General features: G+C 38.3%; 5 protein-coding genes across 5 annotated transcripts; 1 reads left to right on the plus strand and 4 right to left on the minus strand.

The window, feature by feature from the left end:
• The first annotated feature begins 6414 nt into the window (after positions 1-6414).
• On the plus strand, positions 6415-7746 carry LOC126618268 (F-box protein At3g07870-like). Its single transcript, XM_050286318.1, has one exon. It carries the CDS (start codon positions 6415-6417, stop codon positions 7744-7746), a length of 1332 nt encoding a protein of 443 aa, XP_050142275.1.
• Positions 7747-7899: 153 nt separating this feature from the next.
• Positions 7900-9834, minus strand: LOC126619228 (serine/threonine-protein phosphatase PP1-like). The gene is made up of 3 exons (XM_050287528.1): positions 9386-9834; positions 8677-9236; positions 7900-8427 (listed from the first exon to the last, which is right to left on the minus strand). The coding sequence occupies exons 1-3, from the start codon at positions 9552-9554 to the stop codon at positions 8251-8253; spliced, it is 906 nt and encodes a 301-aa protein (XP_050143485.1). The 5' UTR covers positions 9555-9834; the 3' UTR covers positions 7900-8250.
• Positions 9835-13738: 3904 nt separating this feature from the next.
• LOC126619227 (cell division control protein 2 homolog C-like) lies at positions 13739-15737 on the minus strand. Its single transcript, XM_050287527.1, has 4 exons — positions 14970-15737; positions 14795-14864; positions 14544-14682; positions 13739-14144 (listed from the first exon to the last, which is right to left on the minus strand). Exons 1-4 carry the CDS (start codon positions 15580-15582, stop codon positions 14052-14054), a joined length of 915 nt encoding a protein of 304 aa, XP_050143484.1. The 5' UTR covers positions 15583-15737; the 3' UTR covers positions 13739-14051.
• A 958-nt stretch (positions 15738-16695) lies between these two features.
• Positions 16696-20600, minus strand: LOC126619220 (2,3-bisphosphoglycerate-independent phosphoglycerate mutase-like). Its single transcript, XM_050287520.1, has 10 exons — positions 20441-20600; positions 20078-20259; positions 19814-19941; positions 19487-19637; positions 19183-19386; positions 18272-18696; positions 17716-17908; positions 17534-17629; positions 17248-17403; positions 16696-17105 (listed from the first exon to the last, which is right to left on the minus strand). Exons 2-10 carry the CDS (start codon positions 20237-20239, stop codon positions 16941-16943), a joined length of 1680 nt encoding a protein of 559 aa, XP_050143477.1. The 5' UTR covers positions 20240-20259; positions 20441-20600; the 3' UTR covers positions 16696-16940.
• Positions 20601-25790: 5190 nt separating this feature from the next.
• Positions 25791-27164, minus strand: LOC126619233 (protein LURP-one-related 8-like). The gene is made up of 2 exons (XM_050287531.1): positions 26783-27164; positions 25791-26658 (listed from the first exon to the last, which is right to left on the minus strand). The coding sequence occupies exons 1-2, from the start codon at positions 27047-27049 to the stop codon at positions 26266-26268; spliced, it is 660 nt and encodes a 219-aa protein (XP_050143488.1). The 5' UTR covers positions 27050-27164; the 3' UTR covers positions 25791-26265.
• Positions 27165-27938: the final 774 nt, after the last annotated feature.

A 27938-nucleotide genomic window follows, 5' to 3' on the forward strand; every position in this document is an offset into this window, starting at 1 on the left:
ATCAATCTTAAGATTCTTGTACTTTCAAAGTTAATGTTTTATTTTGTTCAGTTGCTTGATTAAGGAGGACTAATGGAGACGAGGAGGATAAGGAGGACGAGGCAAAGACAAGGCAGGTGCAGCAACAGGAACTCAAACTTGATGGACCTCAACAATGATATCCTCGTCAACATTTTCTCTAGGCTGCCGGTGAAGTCAGTTTGTTGTATCGAAAACCTTATCGAACATCGTCAACTGCCCCTTGTTTGCTAAGCAACAAATGCGTTTTCTGATTGCAACCAACGCTGCTTCTAATGTGCCTCAACCCATGGTTGTTGCACAATCCAGAAATAAGTACACAGAAAAGCTCATGGCCTTGCAATCACTGCAATATGATGGCAATTCACTGGAAAAGAGCAGACATACCATTGCATCACAGGTTATGTTTCGCCGGCACAAATATTCTTTCCATCTAGATTTTGTTTTCTTCAACATTATTTGCTTGAAAGATGGAACTGATGGATGCCGCTGCTTGTTGCTGAAGCTGCTGAAGGGAGAAGCTATGATGCTCCCAACTATGCTCCCAAGCGTCCAAGTCCTGGAAAATCTGAATCCCAAATCATTTGAATATTGGTACGGTATGGGATTTGATAATATGACCAATACTTACAAGATTGTTCGTGTTTATGGATGCAAGATTGCTGATATTTTTGGAAGACTCAATTCCGAGTATTTGGTTTCTCATGTTTATGTTTTGGGAACAAGCTCATGGAAGGAGATAGACTCAGTTCCTTCTCGTGAAATAATAATTGATAAGAAGGTATCTGCTTACGGAGACATGCATTGGTTAACTCTTTGCTCAAGAAGAGTTCAAGCAGTTTCTGGCCACTCTATAAGCATACTGTCTTTTGACTTCAAAAAAGAGAACATTCCGAATCCCCCATTTCGAAAAAAGCCGGGTAGCTTCCCACCTATCTATCGCTTTCAGTTGATCAATCTGAGTGGATCTTTGTCCCTTGTTGATGCTTCATCAGATAAGTATCTTGGCATCTGGATGTTGAAAAATTATGATGAGAAAGGGTGGATTTTGGGGTATAGAATAGAGGGCAGTACACTGAGAGCAGAAAGTCCCTATAAAAGTTTTAGGCTGTGGACATGCAGTGAATGGGAGCACGGCATATTGTTCAAAAAATCCGATTGCAGCAAAACCCGCTATATTCTTTTTGGATCTAAGAAGTGCTTCCATGAACTGTGTAGAATGTCCAGTATCGGAAAGGGGATTGGATATGAGCGTGCTCAGCTAAACCGGCGGCTTGATTTCCCTAAGAAGTTATGGGAATCTGGTGGAACAGAAAACAAGTACGAGGGATCTTAATGCCTTTACAAACATATGGAAGTTTGACTAGAGGAAGTTCCTTATTATCTCATTTATATGCATATTTAGTGGACTCAATTTTATATTTTGAATGTTTTCTTGCTATAAACTTAGTTGTTTTGTTTCCCTTAAAATTTTCTGATCAAACTGAATGTACCGAAACAATCTGTTCATTTTTCTTTTGAAGAGGAAACGAACGACGATTCGTTTTCCTTTCTTTTGGTTTCGAGAAAGATGAAATGAGCCGAAAGAAAATCAACCCCATCCAGAAAAAATAAAAAAAGCAAGACAACAGAAAGTTTTCAACATTTTTCTTGCCAAAGTTATACGGAGAAAACAATGGCATAAAGACCTGAATTTATACAAAACAAATTTGCATTCCTTTCACCATGGTCAATATTTATTTAGGGGTTTTTGAACATTAGTCCTTGCAAAAGATTAAAATTTAAAAAAAACCTGATGCTAGATTAAATATTCAATTTAATCCCTTGAGTGTACTTTTATCAAAATGTACATTCAATTTTTCTTATTTAATGTGTATTTTTATTTAATCTCTCCATATTAAATTTTAATTTTATTAATATGCACATATTTAATTTTTTTTAATTAGAAATGAACGTAAATGAGAAAATATTAAAAAAAAAATTGTGATACAAAAATATATAGATACATAAGTGTACAGAAATGATTGTGCCAAAATATATAAAATTGACTTTTTTGTACCAAAATATTTGTACCGAAATAGATTATAATGAACCTAAATGTATGTACTGAAATGTATTATATTGAATTAATGTACCTAAATGTCAATACCGAAATGTATGTACCAAAATGTGAGAACCTAAATGTCAATACTGAAAATGTATGTACCTAAATATCAATACCAAAATGTATGTACCTACATGTATTTACCGAAATAATAATTGAATTAATGTACCTAAAAGTCAATACTCAAATGTGTGTATCAAAGTGTACGTAACGAAATGCATTATATTGAATCAATGTAACTACATGTTTGTACCGATAGATATACCAAAATATTCAAATGTATTAATGTACCTAAATGAAGAACACACAAAATTGTTATCGGAATATATATTATAAAAAATTTAGTTACCTAAATGTAGACATTAAAATATATTATGATGAATGAAATAAAAATTAAATTTAAATGTAATTAATACATTAAAATAAAAATAAAAAGATAAAATAAAACATCAAAATACAACTAATAAATTATATGATTAAATGTGCTAGGGACTAAAATTGGATTTTAATCTTACATATGGTTATAATCTAAAACTCATCTTTTTTAGGGATTAAAATGAAGTTTTCTAATTTATTATTTATTTGTTATAGTGAACCTCGACGGTAAAAGGGGAGCAAAATTTATTCATTAATTAATTGATAATCAAGGGGAGGGCTTAATAACTGGCCCCAAGTACATTTGTGTTCCAAAAGCAAATTTAGAATAATGTCAGGTGGCTCTTCGAATCATTGAAAACAACTCGCACAACCCAAAGAAAATCTAGCCAAACGATGAGCTACAACGTTGGCCTCCCGAGGAACGTATCCACAGTAATATTACCAGGAACTCTCCTCAACAAACATTTCACATCGTCAACAACTCGTCCCAAAAGAGAATTATCCTCTCTAAGAGCTTGAATGGCATTAACCACACCCAAAGCTGCGTAGATCCCAAGTGAACAGAGCTGCGTAGATCCCAAGTGAACAGAAAATTAAAGACACTCCTTCACCTTGCCTTTGCAGCAACAAACTTGCCATACTCATCACGTAACACTATTCCCACCCCACCAAAAATCAGCTGCCGTCGCACCATCTACATTAACTTTCATCTCCCCATTTGGAGGAAAACAGCATGCCACTCTCTCTCGTCATGGCTTGCTGCTTTGCTTGATACTCTTTTTCATTTTTTATTTTTTTTTGGTTCTGCTCTCCAATATTCGCATCGCATCAACCAATCCTTCAAAGAACAATCGACAGCTTCTCGATATCGTATTCTAAAGGGGTTATGAACCAAACTGCCGCGGCTAGAGGACATGTCACGGAAACATGTCAAACTGACTGTTCCACTCCTACGTAAGCACAACACGCAGTTCGCACAGGGGAGACCGGCTGAGAAACAAAAAAATAAAATAAAACTCACACTTTCAAGCCATTTCTTTCCTGAACTTGTAGGGTTCAAGACAAAAAAACAAGAGAGAGAACGTTCGGGTTATAGGGGTTCACGTGAACTCAATGACTTCAGTGTGGCTCCGCTACTGGTTTAAAGGGAATAGAATGGGACGAACGTTTAGGAATCAATGCTCACAGACTTTCAGTTCAGAAGGTGAAAGCTCCAATTAGACTAAAATTCAGACATCATTACTCTAATTGTTTCTACAAATTTATATTCCCTTCCTTTCATCATGATCATTTTTTTTTTAACAAACAATATAACCTACGTGAGTAATGCTAGGAAGATTAAATTTGTAGATAAAATTTTGTAAACTAAATGACATAGAAGTTGATAATTGAGTTATTACTTAAGCGTTGATAAACGTACTTATTTCCTGTTGGTGACACAACATTTAGTTTACAAATTTAGTCTCCCTAGCATTACTCTTTTCTACACTAAAGGATGAGAGAGTGAACAAAGTCTCACAATGAGTTATCAATAATATAGTTCAAATTCGCATTTGGCGAAAATCGAATCTAAAACCTCTCACTTACCAATGAAGAGTTATACCACTAGACCGTAGTACTAAATGACTATATATTTTTATTTTTAAAGAAAATAAAAACATTAAGTATACTTTGGTTGGCGACTCTCAAATTTCACTCACCGTTTTTAGGACTGTGTGACAAATGAAAATGACTAAACTAGACATTATGAACTCCAAAGGCCTCCATCGGCTTTTTGCAAAATATAAAAAGAAAGTCATAGACAAATGTCTACATTAAATAATTAAATACTACCTTCACTAGTCACAAGTAGTGACTAGTGGCAAGCAAATCAACTTCTCTGGATATTTTTAAATATGAGCATATATAAGGTATTACGTTCCACAATTTCTAATTTTTGTTTCTTTCTATATTTATCTTTGAGAAATTTTAGGGCTATCTGAATATTGTTATTGTTTTATTTATTGGTATAAAAAATTGTTATTTGCACTTTATGCAGCTATTTTTTTCTTTATTTTTTCTACCAAGTAGTGCATTATAACTTGTTTGGAATGTCAATAACACCTCACATTATTGTGGTAGCAAAAATCTATTGTCTCCGATATTGACGAATTTGTATATAAAAAACAAATAAACACATTTGATCAAAAACCAAAGTCATGCACCCAAAGAGCTGGGTTGGTGGGGGTGGGGATGGGGGTAGATAATGGATCTCCGATGCCTATGTTAGTTTCTCTGGAAATAGGGAGAATTTAGAGCTTAATTGCATAACAAAAGCTTAGCCAAATTTGGTGGAGAATGAGGAGAGAGATTCTCGCGCTATGTGTCATCATCCAGTTGGCCAAGATGACATTCGTAGTATGGAGGAGGAAAGAAGTATCCCGAAGATATTATTACTTAAATAATATATTGGCATTATCTTGTAATATCCTTGATTGGATGTAATTGTGATTTTTTACTTGATTAAGTTGATCTTCAATTAGGAAAGCGTAAATATAAGATTTAGTAATTAATCATATTTTTAGGGAAGTGTTATTGGCACTCTAAAAATTTCATTCTACACTCCTCATAAGGGTATTTTTCTTTCTAAATATAGAAAGTTTGGAGTGTAGAATGAGGAATTTGAAGTGCCAATAACAATTTCCTATTTTTAATACTTATGAATTTTCTCCTTGTTATGAGCAAGAGAGCTTGATGAGGTCATAGTCATCTGCTCAAGTGTTTAAGAGAGTTGAAATGGCCATGAAACAAATGTGGGCCTCGCTAATTTAACAAGGGCATTCTTATCACTCTCATATAAAAGCTCACGTGTCAACTTAAAAAAAAAAAAGGATTTTTTTTGCTCCCCAATTATCAATTGTGAAATTACACTTTAATGGATTGGTGATTAACAAAGGTTTCAAATTGTCAATTCTACCCTTTTATTTTTTATAAATAGGTTATGTTTATTTATCTTATTACTCTTCACTAGGCGCCGATCTAGGCTTGCGACGTTTTAGGCTCTCAAGTTTTGATTGATTTAAGACGGGGCAATCTGATTTGAGACTTGCAAATCCGATTTGTGACAGACAGAGTAGAGCGACATTAGTGAGTGCATCTTGATTTTTCTATTAGGTAATGCATGATGATTTTCTTGGGTGTCAATATCAACTCTCATTATCAATTGTGAAATTACACTTATATGAATTGTTGATACTTCTCAAATTATCAAGTATATCCTTCTCTATTAAATTGCATTTGTTTATCTCATTGGACTCTTCACTGGGCAATTTAGGCTCAGGGCGATCTAGGCTTGTGGCGTTTTGGGCTATCGAATTTTGATCTGATCTGAGACGAGTCAATCTTATCTGAGACAGTCAGATCGTATCTGTGACATGCGGATCTAAGCAACATCAACATTAGTAGTGCTTGTTGAGAAATAAGGTATAATGGCTTCCCGTCATTGTTCATTTCGATATATCTTGAGTCTAAATTGGTTATGACAATTCATTCTGAATTTGTCGTGCGAATTAGTTGTGTCTCATTTTAAAGTTATAGTTTTAATTATGCTTCAATGGGGTTGATGTTTTGTTTATCCAAGCATGACTTTTATGTTCCATATGTGCCTTGGCCCTTTGTGAGTTGTAACACCTTATTGTCTAGATGATGTAGAGTACCTTGCATTCTTGTATTTTTATTGGCCTGATTAAAATTAATGAGCAATTACCATTTGATAAAACATACCACTCTCGTAAGTTTAATTCTCAAATTCTAGACCCTCCTCTACTGGTGTTTGTAAGTCAAAATTCTGTACCTCTCCTCTTTGTTAATTGAATTTGTTTATCCGGTTGAGTCAGATTATTACATTTTCGATTTTGTTTGACTGAGTAGGACTAATGGAGACACCGAGGACTAAAAGGATGAGGCACTGCAGCAACAGCAACAGAAACTTGATGGACCTGGACAACGATAACCTGGTCGACATTTTCTCTAGACTGCCGGCGGAATCAGTTTGTTCCGTGGGATGTGTCTCGAAAGCCTTGCACAACATAGTCAGCCGCCCCTCGTTTCTTAACCAGCACATGAGTTCTCTTGTTACTACCAACGCTGCTGCTGAAGTACCTCAACTTGTAATTGTTTCTCAGTCCAAAAAAAAGTACATGGCGGAGCTAATTGCCATGCAATCATTTGAATACGATGGCAATACTTTGGAAATGAGAAGAGATAAGACGAGGATTGTCTCAAAGATCATGTCTTGGTGGTACGAATATTTTTTCAATGTACATTTTGTTTTCTGCAACTTGATTTGCTTGAAAGACAGACACACTGGAAGCCGGTGCGTGTTGTTAAATCCGTTGAAGGGCGAAGCTGTGATGCTCCCGACTTGTATCGTCCAAGTTCCGGAACATCTAAAAACAACAGTATTCTCTTATTATTGGTTTGGTATGGGATTTGACAACACGACTAGTACACACAAAGTTGTTCAGGTTTGTGCGGATTCGGAGTACAACTATTGTGTTGCTCATGTTTATGTGTTGGGCACAAGATCATGGAGAGAGATCTGCTCGGTTCCTCCCTGTGATTTAACGGTCAAGAATTTATCAGCATATGGCGATATGCACTGGTTAATTCGTCGCGCAACAACTGGAAGAGCTCAAGCAAATATTCGCCACTGCATGAGTATACTGTCTTTCGATTTCAAGAAAGAGGAGTTCGGTTGGAATATTCCTGATCCCCCCTTAAGAAACATGCCGCGTAAGTTCCACTCTGTCCAGCGCTTTCACTTGATTAATCTGAGAGGATCTTTGTCCGTCGTTGATGCTTCATCAGATAAATACCTTGACATATGGATGTTGAAAAACTATGATGAAAAAGAGTGGGTCTTAGTTCACAGAATAGAAGCCAGAATGATTAATGCAGAATGTCGGTATAGAAGTTATAGGCTTTGGACTTGTTGCGAATGGGGGCATGGGATATTTTTCAAACGTTCGAGAAAGAGCAACAGCACTGTAGTCCTTTTGGATCTAAGAACTGTTTGCATACATCGAGTAAAATGTCCGATATACCAAAAGGGGTTATATACAAGCATCTTTAGTTATACCAGTAGCTTGATTTCCCTGAAAAGTTATGGGAATTTGATTCCGCTAAAACGTTATGGGAAGCCGACTGAAGCAGAAGAAAGTCGTCGCAGTGGTTCCCTTATGAACATTTGGCATTTATGTAACTGAAGCACAGGCAAGACTCTAGTTTTCCACCAGTTTGATACAGGAAGTTGCTTTGGTTATTATTTCAATGTTTAGTTAATTGTATTTCCTTTTTTGAATGTTTGATTTCTTGCTAGACTCTTCGTTACCTTCGAATTTATGTGATCAAACTGAATATATCAAACAACCTTGTAAGCTGTTCATCCATCTTTTCTTAAATTTAAAACGAAGATCTTGGCTTAGCTCTTGTTGATCACTCCATTTTCTTTCGAAGATGAAGCAAATGAAGACTAATTGTATTTTTTCAATTCCAAGAAAGATGAACCGAGCTTAAAGAAAATCAGCCAAATCTGGGAAAATTATGTAAGCAAGATACCAGAAAAGTTATATGTATATGACGGTTTTATATACACAGACAGCTTTTTAATGCTTTTGCTTGCAGGAAAACATGCAAGAGTGCTTTTGGCATGCAAATTTGCCTTCTGTAAAATAGTATTCAAATTCCAGAGCTCCCCAATTGCTTCAGAATCATTCTACCTGAGGAGCTTTCCCTCTCCAGGGTTTCACTATTTGAAATGAGCAAAGCAAACTTGCATCCACACTCATCAATGCACCTGCATTGTTGAACTCTCCGCAATAGTTTGGCGCCGAGAATATGGTCACCAACTGCCGTTCTGCAAAGAACTCATATCCATCTTCGACAACCTGTCAACAATGGATTAAATCAAAGGAGATTCAAATGAAAGAGAAAAAGGTTTGCAGAAGGATAAAAAGGGAACCGCAGAAATCATTTCCATAAAATAATTCTTGAAAACTTGATATTCTTCTTTCCTATCACCGGTCGCATACAATCAAGCGGCGTACCTGTCTCATTATGTGACTTAAAACATGTTGGGACATAATTGTATACAGCCGGTGAACTTTAAAAAATATAAAAAAGGGAAAGACAGAGACCTGGTGAGCCCGGCATATGAGATCCATATCATGTTTCATCAAGAACTCTGCAACCTTATCTGCCCCAAAGGTATAAGAAACACCCCTATCATTCTCACCCCACCCTTTAATGTCCCTGTCCGGATCCGACCAAAGTAGGTCACACAAAAGCCCTTGATCCGGCACGTCAACCGGCCTTTCGATGGCTCTGAGTTGTTCCAAGCTGTTCAATTCAGGAGACAGGCCACCATGCATGCAGAAGATCTTGTCATCTATGACTGCAGCCACAGGTAAACAATTAAAGCAGTCTGTGAAGAGCTTCCATAGCCGGACGCTGAAGCGGCGTTTACACTCATCGTAGAATCCATAGATTCGGTTGATGGAAGCACATTCGTGGTTCCCTCGGAGGAGGAAAAAGTTGTCCGGGAATTTGACTTTGTACGCAAGGAGAAGGCATATTGTCTCTATGCTTTGTTTTCCTCTGTCTACATAGTCTCCAAGGAACACATAGTTGGCGTCAGGTGGGAAGCCTCCATACTCGAATAAGCGCAAGAGGTCCGGATATTGCCCGTGTATATCACCTGCAAAATCCCGCAACGTGATCAATAAATGTTGTACAAATATCAGCGTTCTGTAATATGATCTCTCGTTGCTTGCATTACAAGTTTACATATTACCAGATCATCAACAAACAAATAATGCAAGCCGGAATCATAAACATTTTACATACCGCAAACGTTGATGGGGGCTTCCAATTCGAGAAGATTAGGCTGCCGGAGGAAGACTTCTTTGGCAGTGATGCAAAGTTGCCGGATTTCGGATTCGGTTAGCTGAATCTTTTTACCTCTGTTAACCCTGCCTTCCAACAGTCTCTGTATCAGCGCATCCAATCCTTCCATCCCCCACTGCCCTATCTTTTTCCCTATTTTGTTTTAAGATTTGATCCTACAGTTTCTAAACAATAATTATGTATTAATTTTAAATAAAAAGGAAAAAAAATAAGGGAAAAACAGAGAAGGTGATTCAACAAATGAAGAAAAATGATGAGAAACAAAGTAGGGAGAGAGAGAGAGAGAGAGAGAGAGAGAATCGGTGGAGTGAGTTTATATTTGGTGGGAAATTTTGATGTGGTTTTTTGGTCAGAGGATTTGAGGGACTTGTTCTGTTTGGAGGTTTGTGAGTTGTGAAATAAACCTTAATTTTATGGAGGGGTTCAAATGTTGCCAACCAATTAGGACCAGAAAATAAGCACCCCACAACCTTTCCCCGACTTAGATGGGCTGTTTTTTCCATGGAGAATGGATAATTAGGCTGTAAATGATCTTGATAATGAGACCGATCATAACCAAATTGACTACCGTCTTGTTTAGTTTGGTCAGTACGACAAGCAGAAAATTTTAGCATGATGGTAACACTGTCACCCAACAATATCTATATATCAATATACACCTTAGGTTTATGAAATATCAAATTTGTCGTCCTTTAAGACATCAGACATGGATTAGTTAGCCTGGTATGATCGTCACTTAAATTTTTTCCCATAAATGATGTTTTCCATAGTATTAATTTTCTTAGGTCAAAAACCAAATCACATGGTTAAAACTATTAATAGGATATCCAAAGTGTTGGCGTGAGTTAACAATAATACAATAGGAATGTAATTGTGTTTTCTACTTTGGGTATAACTCTCCTTTTATATCTTTAATATTCCTTGTAGTACAAGAATTGAGTATGTATATATATGTGTTGCTTCCTATGAGAGAAGAATATAAAGAAATATATTGAAATTCTAAAATTAATTTTATATTGGCATCAGAGTAGGTTTCCGCTGATCCCTCATATTCATTCACTGCCGTCTTGGGATTTAATTGTTGGCTGCCTAATAGCCATATGTAACCAAAAACCACATCCAAGCCCAAGGTTTCGAAGCAAGAAACCTTCCCTCAATCCTAATCTAGAAAAATCTTTTCCAAAATAAATAAAAAATCTAGAAATCAACCACCAAGTTCCAAGGTTTCGAAGCAAGAAACCTTCACGTGTAATCTCAATCCCCAAAAAAAAATAAATAAATAAACAAAGTCATGGAAAATTTAAACAATGCCGCTTCCATGGTTGAATAAGTTTCTTTTCTCATTGGGGGATCACTCGTCTCCAGCAAGCCTTGCAAATCTCCGTGCCAGCGGGATGGGCTGGCTTGGTTTAAAGCCCAAGGTGAAATAGGCCAGCTTGCAGAGAGCACATGCACAGGTGCTGGGCCATCCGCTGACATCAACAGTTACAACATTCATGTGGGCTCACAGAGCCCATCAGCAGACAACTTGGACACCGATTTGGACCTAGATAATTTGGGCCAGCAGCTGTCACTATTAAACTTTATGTCGTCCCAAGAGCAATCTGATGATCCAGGCAACACAGGCACTATTTTAATGGCATATGTTAATTTTGATACAAGTTGGATTATTGATTCTGGAGCCACTGATCATATGACTTGTGATCGTACTTTATTTAGCTCTACAACACCACCACCACGGGATAGTATTGTCACTGCTAATGGAGGTGTTGCTTAGGTTACAATGGTGGGTTCGATAGCACTCACTCCTACTCTCTCCTTACATAATTGCTTACTTGTTCCCGCACTTTCTAGCGACTTATTATCTGTGGGACAAGTTACTGAGCAATTAAATTGTGTTGTGCAACTTCAAGATATTCAGACTCAAAAAGTCATTGGGCGTGGTACTAAGAGGATAGGGTTGTACTATGTTTATGAAATTATACAAAGTCGTGTTCATAAAGTTCAAGGTCGTGATAGTGGAAAGTTGAAGACTATTCAGTTGTGGCATTGTCGTCTTGGTCATGCTTCCTTCGGTTATTTGCGAAAATTACTTCCATCATTATTTGGTAATATTTTAGATTCTTTCACCGACAAAATCAAGGAAAACCACCAAACAAGTACTCTCCAGAAGGAAAGGTACGGTATTCCATTTCAAACTATGTCTTTACTCATCAACTTTCATCGAAATACTGTGCATTTGTTCAGCAAATGGAAACCATCAAAATACCCACCAGAGTGGAGGAAGCTTTGAAATATTCGAAATGGACAGAAGCAATGCAAGTTGAAATGGAAGCACTACAAAATAATAATACATGGAGTGTGGTCCCACTTCCCAAAGGAAAGAAACCAGTGGGGTGTAAGTGGGTGTTCACCATTAAATATAAGGCAAATGGAATAATGGATAGATACAAGGCGAGGCTAGTGGCCAAAGGTTTTACCCAAATCTTTGGGGTTGATTATCAGGAGACTTTTGCTCCTGTTGCAAAGATGAATATCACTAGAGTTTTATTATCTCTTGTTGTGTACTATGACTGGCCTTTGAGACATTTTGATGTTAAAAATGTTTTTTCTGCATGGTGATTTAGAGGAAGATGTGTATATGGATACTCCACCAGGTTATGGCGCTGCGAACTCTAGTGGGAAAGTGTGTAGACTTTGAAAGGCACTGTTTGGCCTTAAACAATCACTCAGAGCATGGTTTGGGCGGTTCACCCAGGCAATGAAGAAGTATGTGTATCGACAGGGAAACGCATACCATACATTGTTCATCAAATGCAAGGATGGCAAGGTAACTCTGCTTATCATATATGTAGATGATATGATTGTCACGGGTGATGATACAACGGAAATCGACCGTCTGCAAGGGCATTTGTCTTCTGAGTTTGAGATGAAAGATCTTGGAGGACTTAAATACTTCTTGGGAATTGAAGTGGCTAGGTCTCAGTAAGGAATATACTTATCTCAGAAGAAGTATGTATTGGATCTTTTGTTTGAAACTTGTATGTTAGGGTGTAAACCAGTGGATACACCTATTGTGCTTTCATCTAGTAATTTATCAGGATCAAGTCCCAGTGAATAGGAAACGGTATCAAAGATTGGTAGGGCAATTGATTTATTTGTCGGTTACAAGGTCAGATATTACTTACGCAGTAAGTGTGGTGAGTCAATTTATGCATGCTTCTAGTAAGGATCATATGACAGTAGTAATGAGGATTGTGAGTTACTTAAAAGGAGCTCCAGGAAAAGAGTTGATATATAGAAAGCATGGGCATATATAGGTGAAAGGGTATACCGATGCAGATTGGGATAGAAATATCACTGATCGGCGTTCTACGTCAGGATACTTCACATTTGTAGTTGGTAATCTTGTGACATGGAGAAGTAAAAAGCAAGATGTGGTAGCAAGGTCTTCCACCAAGGCTGAGTACAGAGGTATGGCACATGGTATTTGTTAGCTTCTATGGCTTCGGATTCTACTCACTGAGATAGGGTTTAAACCAAAAGGTTCTATGTTGTTGTACTATGATAATCAAGCAGCATGGGATATAGCTAACAATCCGGTGCAGCATGATAGGACCAAACATGTTGAGGTGGATAGACATTTTATCAAAGAAAAGTTGGATGTTAAGTTGGTTGATGACATTTTATCAAAGAAAAGTTGGATGTTAAGTTGGTTGACATTCCGTACGTGAAGACAGAAGAACAGTTGGCAGATATTCTAACTCATGCCGTTTCTGCAAAAAGGTTTCAAGACTCACTCGACAAGTTAGGCCTAGGTGATATCTATGCACCAATTTGAGGGGGAGTGTTGACATGAGTCAACAATAATACAATAGGAATGTAATTGTGTTTCCTAGTTTGGGTATAACTCTCCTTTTATGTCTTTAATATTCCATGTAGTACAAGGATTGAGTATGTATATATATGTATTGCCTCCTATGAGAGAAGAATATAGAGAAATATATTGAAACCCTCAAATTAGTTTTATCTACCTAATCACATGGTTAACATTATTAATAGGGTGTCCAAAGAACCTAATCATCTATGATTTTACCAGTTTGTCGGCCCCCAATTATAAGTTCTTGTTGATCACGACTTACAGGAACTAGGCTATCTACCTCTTTTAAAATCGTTTTCACATTCAATAATTCCAGGGGCATTCACTACACATCTCACTGGTGATCGCTTTTAGAGCCCCTCTTTTCAATGTTTCATCAATACAAAGAACGATTCTTGAATCGATAAAGGAGATTCATAAACAGGAAATTTCCATTTTTATATCTTCTTCGCTATCGTCAACCGCAGTTGCGAATTTGATTGATTAGCATTACTCAAATAACAATACTTAAAAAGGATGATTTGTCCAACAAGGATAACCACACTGATTTACAGGGATGCAAACATCATACGATAATTTCGAATCACACGATAATTTCGAATCACCAAGATGATGACGGCTGACTTCCCCCGACAACAGTTGAAAAACGGCAAGGCAGCACTGAATTCATCTCTTCCTAGGTTTGAGAAAGCACTTCATAGCATCTTTGTGTTCATAAGTGAAACTTCAGAACTGAGACTTGTCGAGGGTGTCGAAATAGGGGTGGTCAAGGGCAGCTTTCGCGGAGATTCGCTCAGCTGGATCGTATTTAAGCATTTTCTGCATAATCCAAAAGCAAGACAGTATTAGACTGATCCAATGACGACACATTTTGTTAAACAACTTAACCGTTACAAGTTTACGGTACTCATTCATCACAAGACTTGAAAACAATCTGTCACGTATGGACCAGACAACCAATTACACAACAAAGCTACACGTTGATTCAAGCTCCACGATTTCTAATTGATGTTGAAAAATGAAAATAACCTTCGAGAACACCATGTTCTTGAAAAGAAATCAGAGTTAAGAAATGAGATTAAACATTCCAAGAAACTTATATGATGCATAGATGGATGCTGGCTAAATTCTTGAAGAATGCTGTTGAGAAGACTAAACACATCGTTGGTTTCTAAGCGACAAGTTAATCGAAGCATGGAATGATCGAAGAAAACTTACGGCTAGGAGGTCAACTCCTTCAGGCTCCAAAGCAGGAACAGCGCGAGCCAAGTTCTGAGGCTCCCACTGCGGATACACGTGCCAATCTCGCAGAGAAGAAACTCCTGGCCACTGCTTGTCAGATGGTGTTCCTAGCAGCCTACACATATAGTAAAACAGTAGCAAGTAAAGATTTGATCTTTTCCTTCTTCACATTCCCAAAAATTGGATTCGAGAAACGCGAAAAATGAGGGGAAACATAACACAAACACCTGAAAATGTGAAGCAACTGCTGGAACTCAGAATCTCCCGGAAAAAGAGCCTGCCTCCTCGCCATCTCCGCTGCAATTTAGCATAATCGATCAAATTAGTTAACTAATTAATCAATTAAAGCATTGAATCGAAATGAAATTGAAGAATTCGTGAGAGGGAGTAAGAAAGGAGTACCGAAGATGCATCCTACGGACCACATATCAACGCCGGTGGAGTAGTGAGCCGAACCGAGCAGAACCTCGGGCGCTCTGTACCAGAGAGTAACAATTTCGTGCGTGTAGCTCTTGAGAGGCACAGTGAATGCGCGGCCGAGTCCGAGATCAGCGATCTTCAGAATCCCCCTTTCCTTGTCAAGAAGCAGATTCTGCGGCTTCAGATCGCGGTGGAGGACGCCGTGGGAGTGGCAGTGCGCCACCCCCTTGCACAGCTGGTACATAAAGCTCTGCACCAGCGACGGTGGCATCGGCCCAGGATTCGGCCCCTTTCTGTGTGAATCGATGAACTTCTTGAGATCGGTGTCCAAATACTCGAACACCAAGTACAGGACGGGCTTCCCCTCTTTGCTGTCGACGTGTTCGACGCAGAGCAATCGGACAATGTAGAGCGACTGAGAGAGCATCTGGAGGAGCGAGACCTCGCGGAGGGCGGTGGGCGGCACGCCCTCCTCGTCCATCTCAAGGCGCGTCTTCTTCAGCGCCACCAACTGCCCGGTGGCTTTGTCTTTCGCCTTGTAGACCTTGCCGTACGTGCCTTCGCCGACCTTCTCGAGCTTCTCGTACTTCTCCATTTCTGAGAGATCGCGAAATCAGAAACCCTAAAAATTTGAATTTTCTGGTGTCTCGTTTTTCCGGATCGAAATCGGACCGTCCGTTTTCTGTTGGGGGTTTAAATTTTTGAATTTAAAGGAGGCGGAAAGGAGAGTGGGGGGACGACTCCAACGGAACGGAAAGTAAAGAGGGCCACGCGTCGTTGCGATGTTGTTAGAAATTTGAATTCGCTTGCCTCCTCGTCTTTCAATGTTTTACTATATTGACTTTTTATCTTTTATTTTTTGGAAAAAAAAGAGATGAGTCGATGGCTTCACTACGTCAGTTTACCATTCCGAGGACCGAAGACTCACAAAGGCCCTGGCCACCAACATAAGGATCAAACCCAATACTTATGGTGTGGAATATAGACGTAAATTCTTTTCCAACTCTAGGCCATCTCGTAGTGGTTGAAAATATATTGACAGTTCGATTACCAAAACGTGGATTAACATTCACGGGTTTTAGTCAATTTTCAAAATTCATACTTAAATCGTTGTTTAATCTATTATTTTCACCTTCGCCTCGCTACAAAGTATGAAAATTAATGTAAGAGTTTCCGTTGTTATTCTTGAGCGTAGAACCCCATCTTGACATTGTTGTGGGTCTCACTACTATATTTTTCACTTTCTTTAAGTTTTTGGCTTAAATATTATGTTAAATATACATTTATTGCTCAATAAACCGTAAAATCATTTCCAAATGCCTTATAATGTTTTCCTTAATGCTCACAAAAACTATTATGAGAAATTTTTTTTTTGCATTTTTTACAAAAATACATGAGTGTTACTCACAGATTTCAACTGATTTTAAAAATTCGTATGCAATTTCCAAACAGAAGGTTCCCGCATCATCTTTTTTACCTTCCACTCTCTTTAAAAATTCATATGCAATTTATGAGTAAACGGTGCCCCAGACTATCCTTTTTACCTTTCACACGCTCCTTATTAATTATAGTTTTTGCTCCGTTCAATTCTTTTAATTCGACAACCAAAGATTAAAAAAGGTGTGTTAAGTTAAAAAGGACGTGTGGTTCGCATGCCCTTTGCAAATCTGCAGGAAGACAAAAAACATTATAAACCGAGACTTAAACCTTCAATCCGAATAACATTGTTCTTCATAAACTGATATTTCAAGACGACACAACCTCAACGGTAATTGAGAGTGCATAAAATAGCAAAAAATATTCCATTTTTTGTATCTTTCTTGTTCTGTCATTCTCCTGAGACAATCATCCAATTACCGTACTCGCCCACGGAAGCTGCTGTGAGCAGACATTGTTCGTAAACCTATGTCAAAATTTAGGAATAACTAGAGTGCGTTCTTTTCTCTGGCCTTCCTAGTTATCAATAACTTCGATGAGGGATGGCTCGTAGTCGCTAGGAGCCTGGAATCCATGCAGATTCATCACAGTTGCAGCAACATTGGCCAGCCCGCCGCTAGGAAGATCCTTGCGGAAACGGACTCCGGGTACAAGTCCAGGACCTCCAATAGCAATTGGGACCTTCAAGAAAAACCAATACAATCAAAGACTGAAAACCTGTGGAATTCGACAATGTTCTATACTATGAATCTATGGTAAATCGACTGGCCACTCTTGTCGTTTGATATAAAAAATTTGACAGAAAAAATTTGGGAGTACTTACTGGCTGTAGAGTATGGGAAGTAAGAATTTGAATGTTGCCACTCTTGTCGAGAAGAGGTTGCCCGGTCTTATTTCTCTTCACCATATCCTCAGCGTTACCATGATCAGCAGTGACGACGTAAATTCCACCAACCTTCTCGATTGCATCAAGAATTATCTGCGAGTACACAATAGCAACTCAGTAAGAAGACGTGAACTTTTTCACTACAGTGAGGGGTAAGAGGAATACAAGGCAACAAGCACCAGCTTTTTTATCATATCAAGCATTCATGGTATAGCAACAGTACCTTGACGGCTTCATCAGCAGCCTTGCAAGCAACAATTGTGGCCTCAATGTCGCCTGTGTGCCCCACCATGTCGCCATTTGGAAGGTTAACACGTACCTAAGCAAAAGCAAAATATCAAATCTGAAATATTTTCTTTGGATTTAATAGAAATTCTTAGATCGCATGACTGACCTATACATTACCTGCTCAAACTTTCCACTAAGAATAGCATCCCTAGCCTTTTCAGCAATCTCGACTGCCTTCATTTTTGGCTGGACGTTGAATGTGATTCCACTATCGCTTGGAATTTCCACATACTCTTCCATTTTATCGTTAAAATAACCAGAGCGATTACCGTTCCAGAAGAAAGTGACATGGCCAAATTTAACAGTCTCGCTGTGAAAGCAAAGATTTGGAAGCAAAGAACTTATGGATTGGAAACCAAAAATTCAACCATGAAAAGAAAATTCTGGGCAAATTGGTCGAAATCAATTATTTCCCCCCACGCCCCAGATATGGCATCGAGCAAAAACAATTTTGAACAAAGAACAAAGAAACACACTGGTTGCTACTTCCAACCCATATCTGGATTTCCCTAATACAAAGTCAAAATCACATTATCCCACTAAAACTGACAAAAACGGACACCTTTACATGGAATGGGGAGAAATCCTAAAGAAATTCATTATGATTTGGAGAAAACACAATCCTAACGCTTGACAGCAACACAGATAGTTTAACTTGGTGAGAAAAACAAACCTGCAGGCAAAAGTGCGGACACCGTTATATGTAAGATATTCACCAGATGTTCTATCAATCTCTGGGGGTTCTACAAGGTAATGGCTTGGAAGCTTCAGCTCACCATCATACTGAAGCATACCAGCATAACGGATTTTTGGGACTCGAACTCGATCAAACTTGTCAAAATCGGCATACTCAAGCGCCTTGGCAATCATAACCATACGGTCCGCACGGAAGTTGAATGTAACAACAGCATCACCATCCACGATTGGGCCAACAGGCTTTCCACTGTCGTCAACAATAACAAAAGGAGGTAGATACTGGTCATTGGCGTTTGGTTCCGCCCTCAACGTCTTGATAGCTTCAACTGCATTCTTAAATTTATAGGGAGCTTCACCAAGAACTTGGGCATCCCATCCTCGTTTTACAACACTCCAATCATTCTGCAAAATACCCAATCATTCATATGAACTAAACATTTTTGACAAATAGACAATAATATTGAACAGTCCAAATCTAAAATTTATTCATTCTGTTCCAGAGCAACAATTCAGATAAGTATTAACCATAAACACAAATCAATCTTATGATTCTGGGCATGGAAACTTTACCAAAATTTGGAAAGGCACGTAGTATGTTTGAATAAAAAAGCACGATAATTCTGGGAACATAAAAAAAACAAGCTAATGGAAACCCTAATAAACCCTTCTTAAGAGATTCAGAACACTTTGTAAATAGAGACTATTGACACATCCCAACTTAAGAAATAATGTTTTATTGATGCAATACGTGCAAAAGGTTTCGTAAAAAGGACGTACTTTAAACAAACTGTTATATACAATATACACACAACGGTAAAAAATACAGAAGGAAGAATTAGACCCAATCATGCTTGCAGAATGAGCGTAAGAGTTGGCTTCATTCAATACCTCATAACGATCCATGGTGACATACATACGACCACCACCAGACACAATCTGTGCATCCACACCCTTCTCACGCAATTTCGCAAGGTCATTTTCAAGGATTTCTGCAAATCCCACACTTGAACCGTCCAGAACATCACGCCCATCAGTGAGAATATGAACACGGATCTTTTTAGCACCTTGTTCGCTAGCTCCTTTAAGCAACAACTACACCAGGAGAAAAGAATACATATGATAAAGGTGAAATTTGAAGGAGGAAAACCAAATCCAAAGAAAGAAAAAACAGACTAGTGCTAAAAAAACTCACTAGCAATTGATCAAGCCGAGAATGAACTCCACCGTCACTCATTAAACCAATGAGATGCAATGTGTTAGTCTCAAAGGATTCCTTAACATACTTAAAACCTTCTCCCTCGAAAATTTTCCCAGAAGCAAGTGCAGCATCAACAAGCTTAGCACTATATCCATAAAAAAAAATTAAAAAAAACCCATGATTACTCATCACAACTCACTACGATCCAATTCTCTTAACTGACATTCATAAAACATATCGAAAACCATACAGCGAACAATACACGCATCAAATTTAACATACAGGAAGTAAAACAAACGGAAGGGAAGGCCTGGAACTCACCCCTGGGCAAAAATACGCCCGGCGCCGAGGGCATTGTGACCCACTTCACTATTGCCCATATCATCCTCTGTGGGAAGTCCCACGGCAGTTCCGTGAGCTCTCACTAACCTCCATCTTTCAGGAGCACCCTATATCCACAACACCACACACACACACGCAATCAGTACGAATCGAAATTCAAATTCAACAACAAAAATCTGAGACTTTAAACGAACAGGGCAATCGAAATTCGAAAAACCAGATCTTTAAAATTACGAAAGTCACCTTCTTGAGCGAATCCATGACGGGGGTCTCGGCGACATGGATGCAGTTGTACTGGTCGGCGTTGGCCTCGCCCCACCCATCCAAAACGATGAGTCCGATGACCTTCCCCTTCGGCAACTTAGGGTGATCCGGCAGTTTCCAGTCGAATCCTGAGCTCCCCATTTTCCTTTTTCTCGATTTTTCTGCTTCCAACGCAAATCAAAATTCAATCATAACCCAAAGACCCACCAATTTTATGTCACAAAAATACAAATAATTCACAATCAAATTATCACTAAAAAAACAAACAAATCGCACTCGATAATTAAATAAAAACAAATTTAATTAAATAAAAAATCTTAGGAATTATGAAAAATATCGAACCTTGTGGAACAGAGGAGGTGAAGAGCGCGAGAAGCAACTTATAGCTTGATCTCCCTGCGGCCGGTATATATAACGGAACCCAACAGACGGAATGGAGCTTGTTCTCGCCAGGGACTTACTTGCAAATCTGACGCCGTTGATTTTTAGTACTTTTTACCTTTCCAGGATACCACTTGGCGTGGGGGAATAGACCCCGCGGTATTTGACTCAGTGATTTGCGGTCCACGATTGTAAGGTGATCACGAAATCTTGGCGTTACACATGGCGCGTAGAGATGGAGAAGTCGCGATCGTTGGCCAAGCGGAATCCACGTGAAGTCGAAAACCAGAGGCGGGGTAATGCACGTGTTAGCTTAGCAAAGCGGTACCTGATACGCTTTGGGAAAAAAAAAGTTTTGTTCGGATTATTAAACGAATATTCTAGAAGAACCGAATTTTGTTCTAATTATGTAATTGACTGGTATTGATTAAAAAAAGAATTTTAACGAAAAATTCCTTATATTATTTATTTTAATGTAAGAGGGAGGGAGTGGGGACTTAATCTTATAATGGATTAGCAATAATGTGATTCAAATTCGTATCTGACGAGAATCGAACATAAGACCTCTTACGTACAAGTGAAGATGATTTTATTCCTATGACAATAGGAGAGATTTTCAATGTGCATGAAAAAACAAGTCAGTACACTACATGTATAATACAAGTGAAGATAAACTGAAAAATATATATTATCTTTATTTGTTTTGACACATAGTAGACCGACTTGTGTTCCAAATTTATGAAAAATCTCTCCAATATGAGCACAAATGCAACCAACACCATACATAATATATGATTTTTCTTCGGCCATTAATCAACAATAACAAGTGACTAATAATGATCAGCCACTAAAATTATACATATGAATGTTGTAAACTCATACGTGAAAGTAGTTGATGAGCTTATTTCTTTTCAATTTCATGAAGCAAAGTATTCTAAATTCAACTCACATAAATAGCCAAGTCGAATTCAAACTTATTCAACCAAACAAAAAAATAAATATATTGTGATGTCGTTTATTCAACTTTTGGTGCTGCGTGCAGGTGCATGCGTCCAATTTTGTATATAAAAATTGAACCTTTTGTGTGCCTACTTCATGCTCTTGTTCTATTTAGGGTAAATTACATAGTAGCCCATCAGGTTTGAGCTCTATTACAACTTCATACAACTTCTTTAAAACATTTCATTTTCATACCTCAAGTACTATTTTATTTCAAAATAATACAACCGTTACATTTTCCATCCATTGATCCGTTAAGCGCTGACGTGGCTACCACATTTGTGCCACGTGGCTGCCAAATGTGTGCCTCATGGCAAAAAAATAATTTTTTTATTTTCTTTTTTTAAAAAGCCTGAATAAAAAAATATAAAAAAAACTTGAAAACTCAGAAACCCACCCCACCCCTCTTCTTCCTCTCTATTTCTTTTTCTCCGCCCAACACAAAAAAACACCAACCACTTTCTTTTCTCCCTCTCTGCTCTCTGCTATCCTTTTTCACTTTCTCTTCAGCCTTCCTCCCCTTTCTCTCTCTCTCTCTTCTCGGTGCGGCATCGTTCCGTGGTTTGAGATTAACCCATTCAAAAATCAGAACTTTGACCGCATTCGTAAGCACCCCAAACCCACCAACCAAGCACTGAAAAAATTCAAAATTTGAATACATACCTCGTTGTCAGAGCCGACCGACGAGTCGACGAGGGGAGCACTGGGTCCGGGTTTTTTGGGGGGGGGGGGAGAGGGGAGAGGTTTCAGATCTGGGTTTGTTTGGGGGGGGAAGTTTTCTGGGTTTGGTTGCAGATTTTTTGGGGGTGGATGTTTCCAGGTTTGCTTGCGGCGCCGGGGGGGGGGGGGGGAAGAAGAGAAGGTTGCGACGCGGGGGGGGGGGGTTATGTGGGTTTGTATGCAGAGAGCAGAGAGGGAGAAAAGAAAGAGTGGTTGGTGTTTTTCTGTGTTGGGCGGAGAAGAAGAAACAGATAGAGGGAGAAGAGGGGTGGGGTGGGTATTTGCGTTTTCAAGTTTTTTTTTTTTTTTTTTCAGGTTTTTTTAAAAAAGAAAATAAAAAAATTATTTTTTTGCCACGTGGCACACATTTGGTAGCCACGTGGCACAAATTTGGCAACCATGTCAGCACTTAACGGATTTATTGATGGAAAATGTAACGGATGTATTATTTTGAAATAAAATAGTACTTGAGGTATGAAAATGAAATGTTTTAAAGATGTTGTATGAGGTTGTAATAGACCTCAAACCTGATGGGCTACTATGTAATTTACCCTTCTATTTAATTCAAGTTTTTCAACTACTTAACAAACATACTTTATTATTGACCAAAAAAAAAAAAAACATACTTTATATTTCAATAACGTTGAGGTCGTCGTCCACATTTTGAATTTCATTCTGGAAAGGGGCATGCATGCATTTAGGTATCGTTTGATATGCAGACGGAACGGAACGGTGAGGGAGCAAAGATGCTCTCGGATGGAAACAAGGAGGAAGAAGAAGGAGACGAAGATGTTATAATTTTGTGTTCCACGGATGTGGAACGAGTCGTTTCAAGGAGGTAAGGCAGAACGAAAATTCACCCAAAATTCGTCACATGGAACAGCGCGTTCCACCTGTTTTAGGCGCACCAAACGTGGGACGGAACGTCTCGTCCCACTTTGTTTCGTCCCACATTTAGTGCGCCTAAAACGGGTGGAACGCGATGTTCCACGTGACGAATTTTGGGTAAATTTTCGTTCCGCCTCACCTCCTGAAACGATTCATTCCACATCCGTGGAACACAAAATTATAATATCTCCGTCTCCTTCTTCTTCCTCCTTATTTCCATCCGAGGACATCTTTGCTCCCTTTCCGTTTCATCCCGTCTCATTCTGTTTCGTCCCGTCTCATTTGCAAACTAACCGATACCTTAATGATGTCATTTGAATAGAGAACGATATTTGTCAATGAAGCGTCAACTCAAATACAAGAAGAGTCTTGGAAGAAAATATCCCGTACCATGTGGTGAGCATGGTGTCTTATGTGTGCAGCTGGACGACCACTGAATTGGGTTGTTTGCACCCTATCGTGGCTTCCTCCACAGAAATAACGAGTCAATTTAATATTGGGCTTGTATTAGGACTTAAGCCCAATATTTATAACTGGGATGACTTTGTGGTGCAAATCGAGTTTAAGTGGACTAAATTTTCGTAGTGTTCATTAATTTTTTAGCATATCCCTATGACCGATACCAATAGAACTCAATACCTGTTCGACTTCGGATGTAACACAAAGCTAACAAGTTACTAAACAACCGGGGAAAACTTTCCCTAACCTTGTGAAACATTCGGTCATCTTTTTGGCATTTGACATGACAAAAAATTGTGGTTTTGCTTGGGCTGAAGTCCTTTATTTAGAGTTAACAAATAATCGTCTCTCGGACTTAGGGGTGGTTTGGGAGTGAGGTGCTTAAAAAAAAATCACCTATGAAAAAAAGCTGTGAGGGTTTTAGGTGTTTGGTAAATTGAAAAAAAAGAGCTTATTTTGGAAGTTGTTGTGAGAATAAGCTGAAATCAAAGGAAAAAGCTGAAGCTGCTATTTGTAGCTTTGGAAAACTGGTTTTTTTTCAAAGCACATGGAGCTACAGTGCTCCTTTAATGAAAAAACCCACTATCAGATTGTTTTTTTTTTCAAAAGCACTTTTACAAAAAAGTTTACCAAACACTCTGCTGATTTTTTTCACAGCCACTTATTCTCACAGCACAGCCGCTCATTCTCACAACAACTTTTTTTCAAAGCACAGCAATACCAAACCAGCCCTTACAGGGGCCTTCAATCCTATAGGAGCTTCAATTTGGGGACCCAAGGATGATGCCTCAAGGCCCAATATGGCTTTTGGAAAACGATGATGTCGAAGGCTTCTATAATCTTTTCTCTTTCTTTCCCCTCATGATTCTTTGATTTTACTCTTAATTTATAGGGGGAGGTGAATTCGATGCAAAAGTAGATTGTCTATTATGTGACTTAACTGAACTCCTATTTTTCTTACTGTAAAATATATTGTTGTAATAAAATAAAATCAAAAAAGAAATTGGACTAAATATAACAACTCAAATTAAAAAAAATAATAATAATTATAGGAGGAGGTATAGTTACATATTAAAATCATCGCTTAATTGTAGTACTAAGTAGCTGGTACAACACATTGTTAAGTTCAAGGACTAAAAAAATAATATAAGAGTTTCCAAAAAAAAAAATAGTAATAATAATATAAGAGTCCAAAGTAAAATTAAACTAAGGTAAAGTTCAAAAACTATTAGCTACAATTAAGCCTAAAACTATTAAGAGCAGTTCCGGTAAGCTCGTCAGAGCCGTAAGGTCACCAACATTGTTATTAAAAGGCTTATAAATGCTTTGATTTGGTGACCCACATCAACCAAATCAGTTCTAACTCAAGAAGCAAACAACTCACCTTACAAATATGTGACCACTTTCTCTCTCTATGAATTTGGTGACAGCTTTCTTACTATTCAACTCAATTTTCTTGATTAAAAATAAAACGTTGAGTTCATTGGAAGAACATAAAAGATTAATTATAATAATGAATATAAATTAAAATGTTATAAGAGTCTGTTGCAATGTAAATTTTTATAAAATCGTAAAAAAACAAATTCGACTTGAAGGGCAAAATTTGTTTTTGGAGTTGAAGATACTTTTCGTAGAGTAACTTTATACACTTGGATTGAATTTGATTCATATGGATGGATACACCATAAAAGACTTAAAAGTTGTAGGGGTGTGATATCCACACATCCCTTTTTACTTCTCCCACACCTTTTTGGTTTTCGGCCATCAGATCAGATGAATTGAAGAAAATCACCGAACATAAATTAACAAGGGGTGTGTGAGAAGTAAAAAAGGATGTGTGGATAGCACACCCCAAGTTATATACTGTGACAATTGCAAACAAGTAAACTTAGGTTTTCGAAGCCAAGTTGTGTTTGAACTTTAAAGAGCCAATTTTAAAGTCTTCTAGAAATGATATCAGAGTTCATAGAGAAATATTTTAGTATGTCAAGAATAGGCCTAATGCACCAAGTGTAATATTATAATTGATTGAATTTTATTTTTCGAGTTTTCAACCAATTATATTGTTACACTTGGTATATAATGCTGTATTTTTGGTATACTGAAAAATCTCTGATGTACCACCAATTCAAAACATGACTTAGACTGATTATTATTCACTAGTCAATCTTTAATAATTGAGTTACTCCATCAAATCGGTCAATTTTAATATAAACGACAGTCTAAATTACTCTAAAACAATAAGTTTTCGTAACTAAGAAGAATATATAAACTGAAACAAACGTCCAACAACACATATAGCAGAATCAACTTCCAAAACAGCAACAAGATAATTACTGCAAAAATATCTTCACCGTATCAACTTTTCACACATTACATATGTTTCTGCTGAAATTCTTAAAAACTAAAAACATAAACCTACGTACGATAAACTTTGTTTTTTCCAAGTCATATATACATCCCACTTAAAGAAGCTTGGTTTTTTATATAAAAGGAAAAAACCAAGCTTCATTGATTTTTTCCGATTTAAAAGAAGAAGAAAAAAAGGAAAGAAAAAGAAAAAAGATAAACGCAAGTGGGATTATCGGAGAGACAACAAGAGATCGACGAGATCAAACCAAAAAAGAGAGATTTGGAACATAGAATTTATAGAGGAGGAGGAGATGTGAATCCACCAAGGGGAAAAAGGTGGGTGACGAAGTAAAAGGAATTTGAACTTTTTACCGCCTCGACGTCCCGTACATCTGGTCAAGCAAGATGACGAGGGACATGGCCACCGCCGTGTCCATATCGGGCTGCACGATGAGGCGGAAGACGTCGACTCCCAACGCCACTCCGCCCACTGCCTCCTTCATCTTGATCTCGGCCACCCTCCTCCTTTTGCTGTCGTACACCGCGCAGCACCGCGTCGCGTACGACCCTTCCATCTGATAAAACACCGCGTTCTTGTTGTCGTAGTTTTTCGACGAGCCACTACCTTTGCAGCTGTTGGCTGAGGTCATGTGCGCCAAGCACTTGTTCTTGAGGATGTTCACGTGCTTCGTCGCGCAGAACCGCGGATTCACCTCGGTTTCTCCGTCGTACACCACCCAGTTGTCCACCAAGCTCAGCCGCTAATTTAACACGTACAAAAATTACGTACAACCATCAGCAACCAAATAAATAACACCAACAAAATGTACGCAAACATAATTATTGTCCGACAAATACTCAAGTTAAAATTGTGAGCATATATACCTTGCGACGGATGGTGAGGAGAGGTTTGCCGGAGGCGTCCATGAGGACGATCTCGCCCTTATGGCCGGCCAAGTAGTTATCAACCCTAAAGACCAAATTGCCCTTGGAGTCGAACACCGTGAACCCATTGCAGCTCAACAGCAAGGACTTCTTCCACACCGTCAGGACCGTCGCGTTTTCGTCGTCGGAGCTGGAGCTCTTGAGCCTCTGAGGCTCGTAGGCGGGGACAGTGTTGGCATTTGCAGTGTTCGGGTACACCTTTGTCATCCTTGATCACCTTCCAAACTGACCTTCCAAAATTATGAACGCTACAAGTAGTAGCAGAAGGCAAGTAATTATTTTTTTTTTTTTTGTTGGGGAGGTTTTGTGAATGAATAAGTTTAAGAAAGAAGTGGGGATTTATATATATACCCAGACAAGGAGATTCCGGGGTGAGGGGTATGGGGTTGGGTGGGTGTGGTGAGAAATTTGCGTGGTCCAAATTAAATGAGTGTATCGTGAGCGTTGAATTCGCAGGAATTGGGATGGCGCACCAATTAAAGCACAGTCGTTTTGGGGATAAAAAGTCGTAGCACGAGTGCGCCACCGAGGCTTGACGTCACACAATTTAGGAACAGACGGGAGAAAAAACAAAAAAAAAGCATAAAAAATAGTAAAAAATGAAGGGATGGGATGAGAAAGGTGGCTGATATATCGTATTCCTGCCGTCGGATGAAAGGTGACAAGGAATATATTTTTATAATATACTTATTCTCATAATTAGAGTAGTGGAGGCCTAATCTTTACTTCTAAGCCAACGTAAAATAAAATTATTCCAAATTATTTAATTTAAAAAGTTTTGGTAAATAAAAATAATATATTCATGTGGCTGTCGACTGATTTGTGGTGGAGTGGGGGTACGCCTGTCCCTTTGCTGCTTTGATATTTTCCAAAGGTCATTTTTTAATTTATCATCTTAATTCTCTTAATCATGGAAGTAATTAGTTTTAATTAGTTAATCAGAGTGATAAGGATGCCATTGGCTGGGGCGGTTTGCGCAGGCTCTCTCCCCAGCCAATTAAGAAGTGGAAGGCATCTGACTTTTTCTATTAGAAGAAATTATCTATTTATTTGAACAAGATAAAATTAATAAATCAAGAGATTCAATAGACTAATT

The sequence above is a fragment of the Malus sylvestris genome, chromosome 4 (assembly GCF_916048215.2).
Source record: "Malus sylvestris chromosome 4, drMalSylv7.2, whole genome shotgun sequence".
NCBI lineage: Eukaryota > Viridiplantae > Streptophyta > Magnoliopsida > Rosales > Rosaceae > Malus > Malus sylvestris.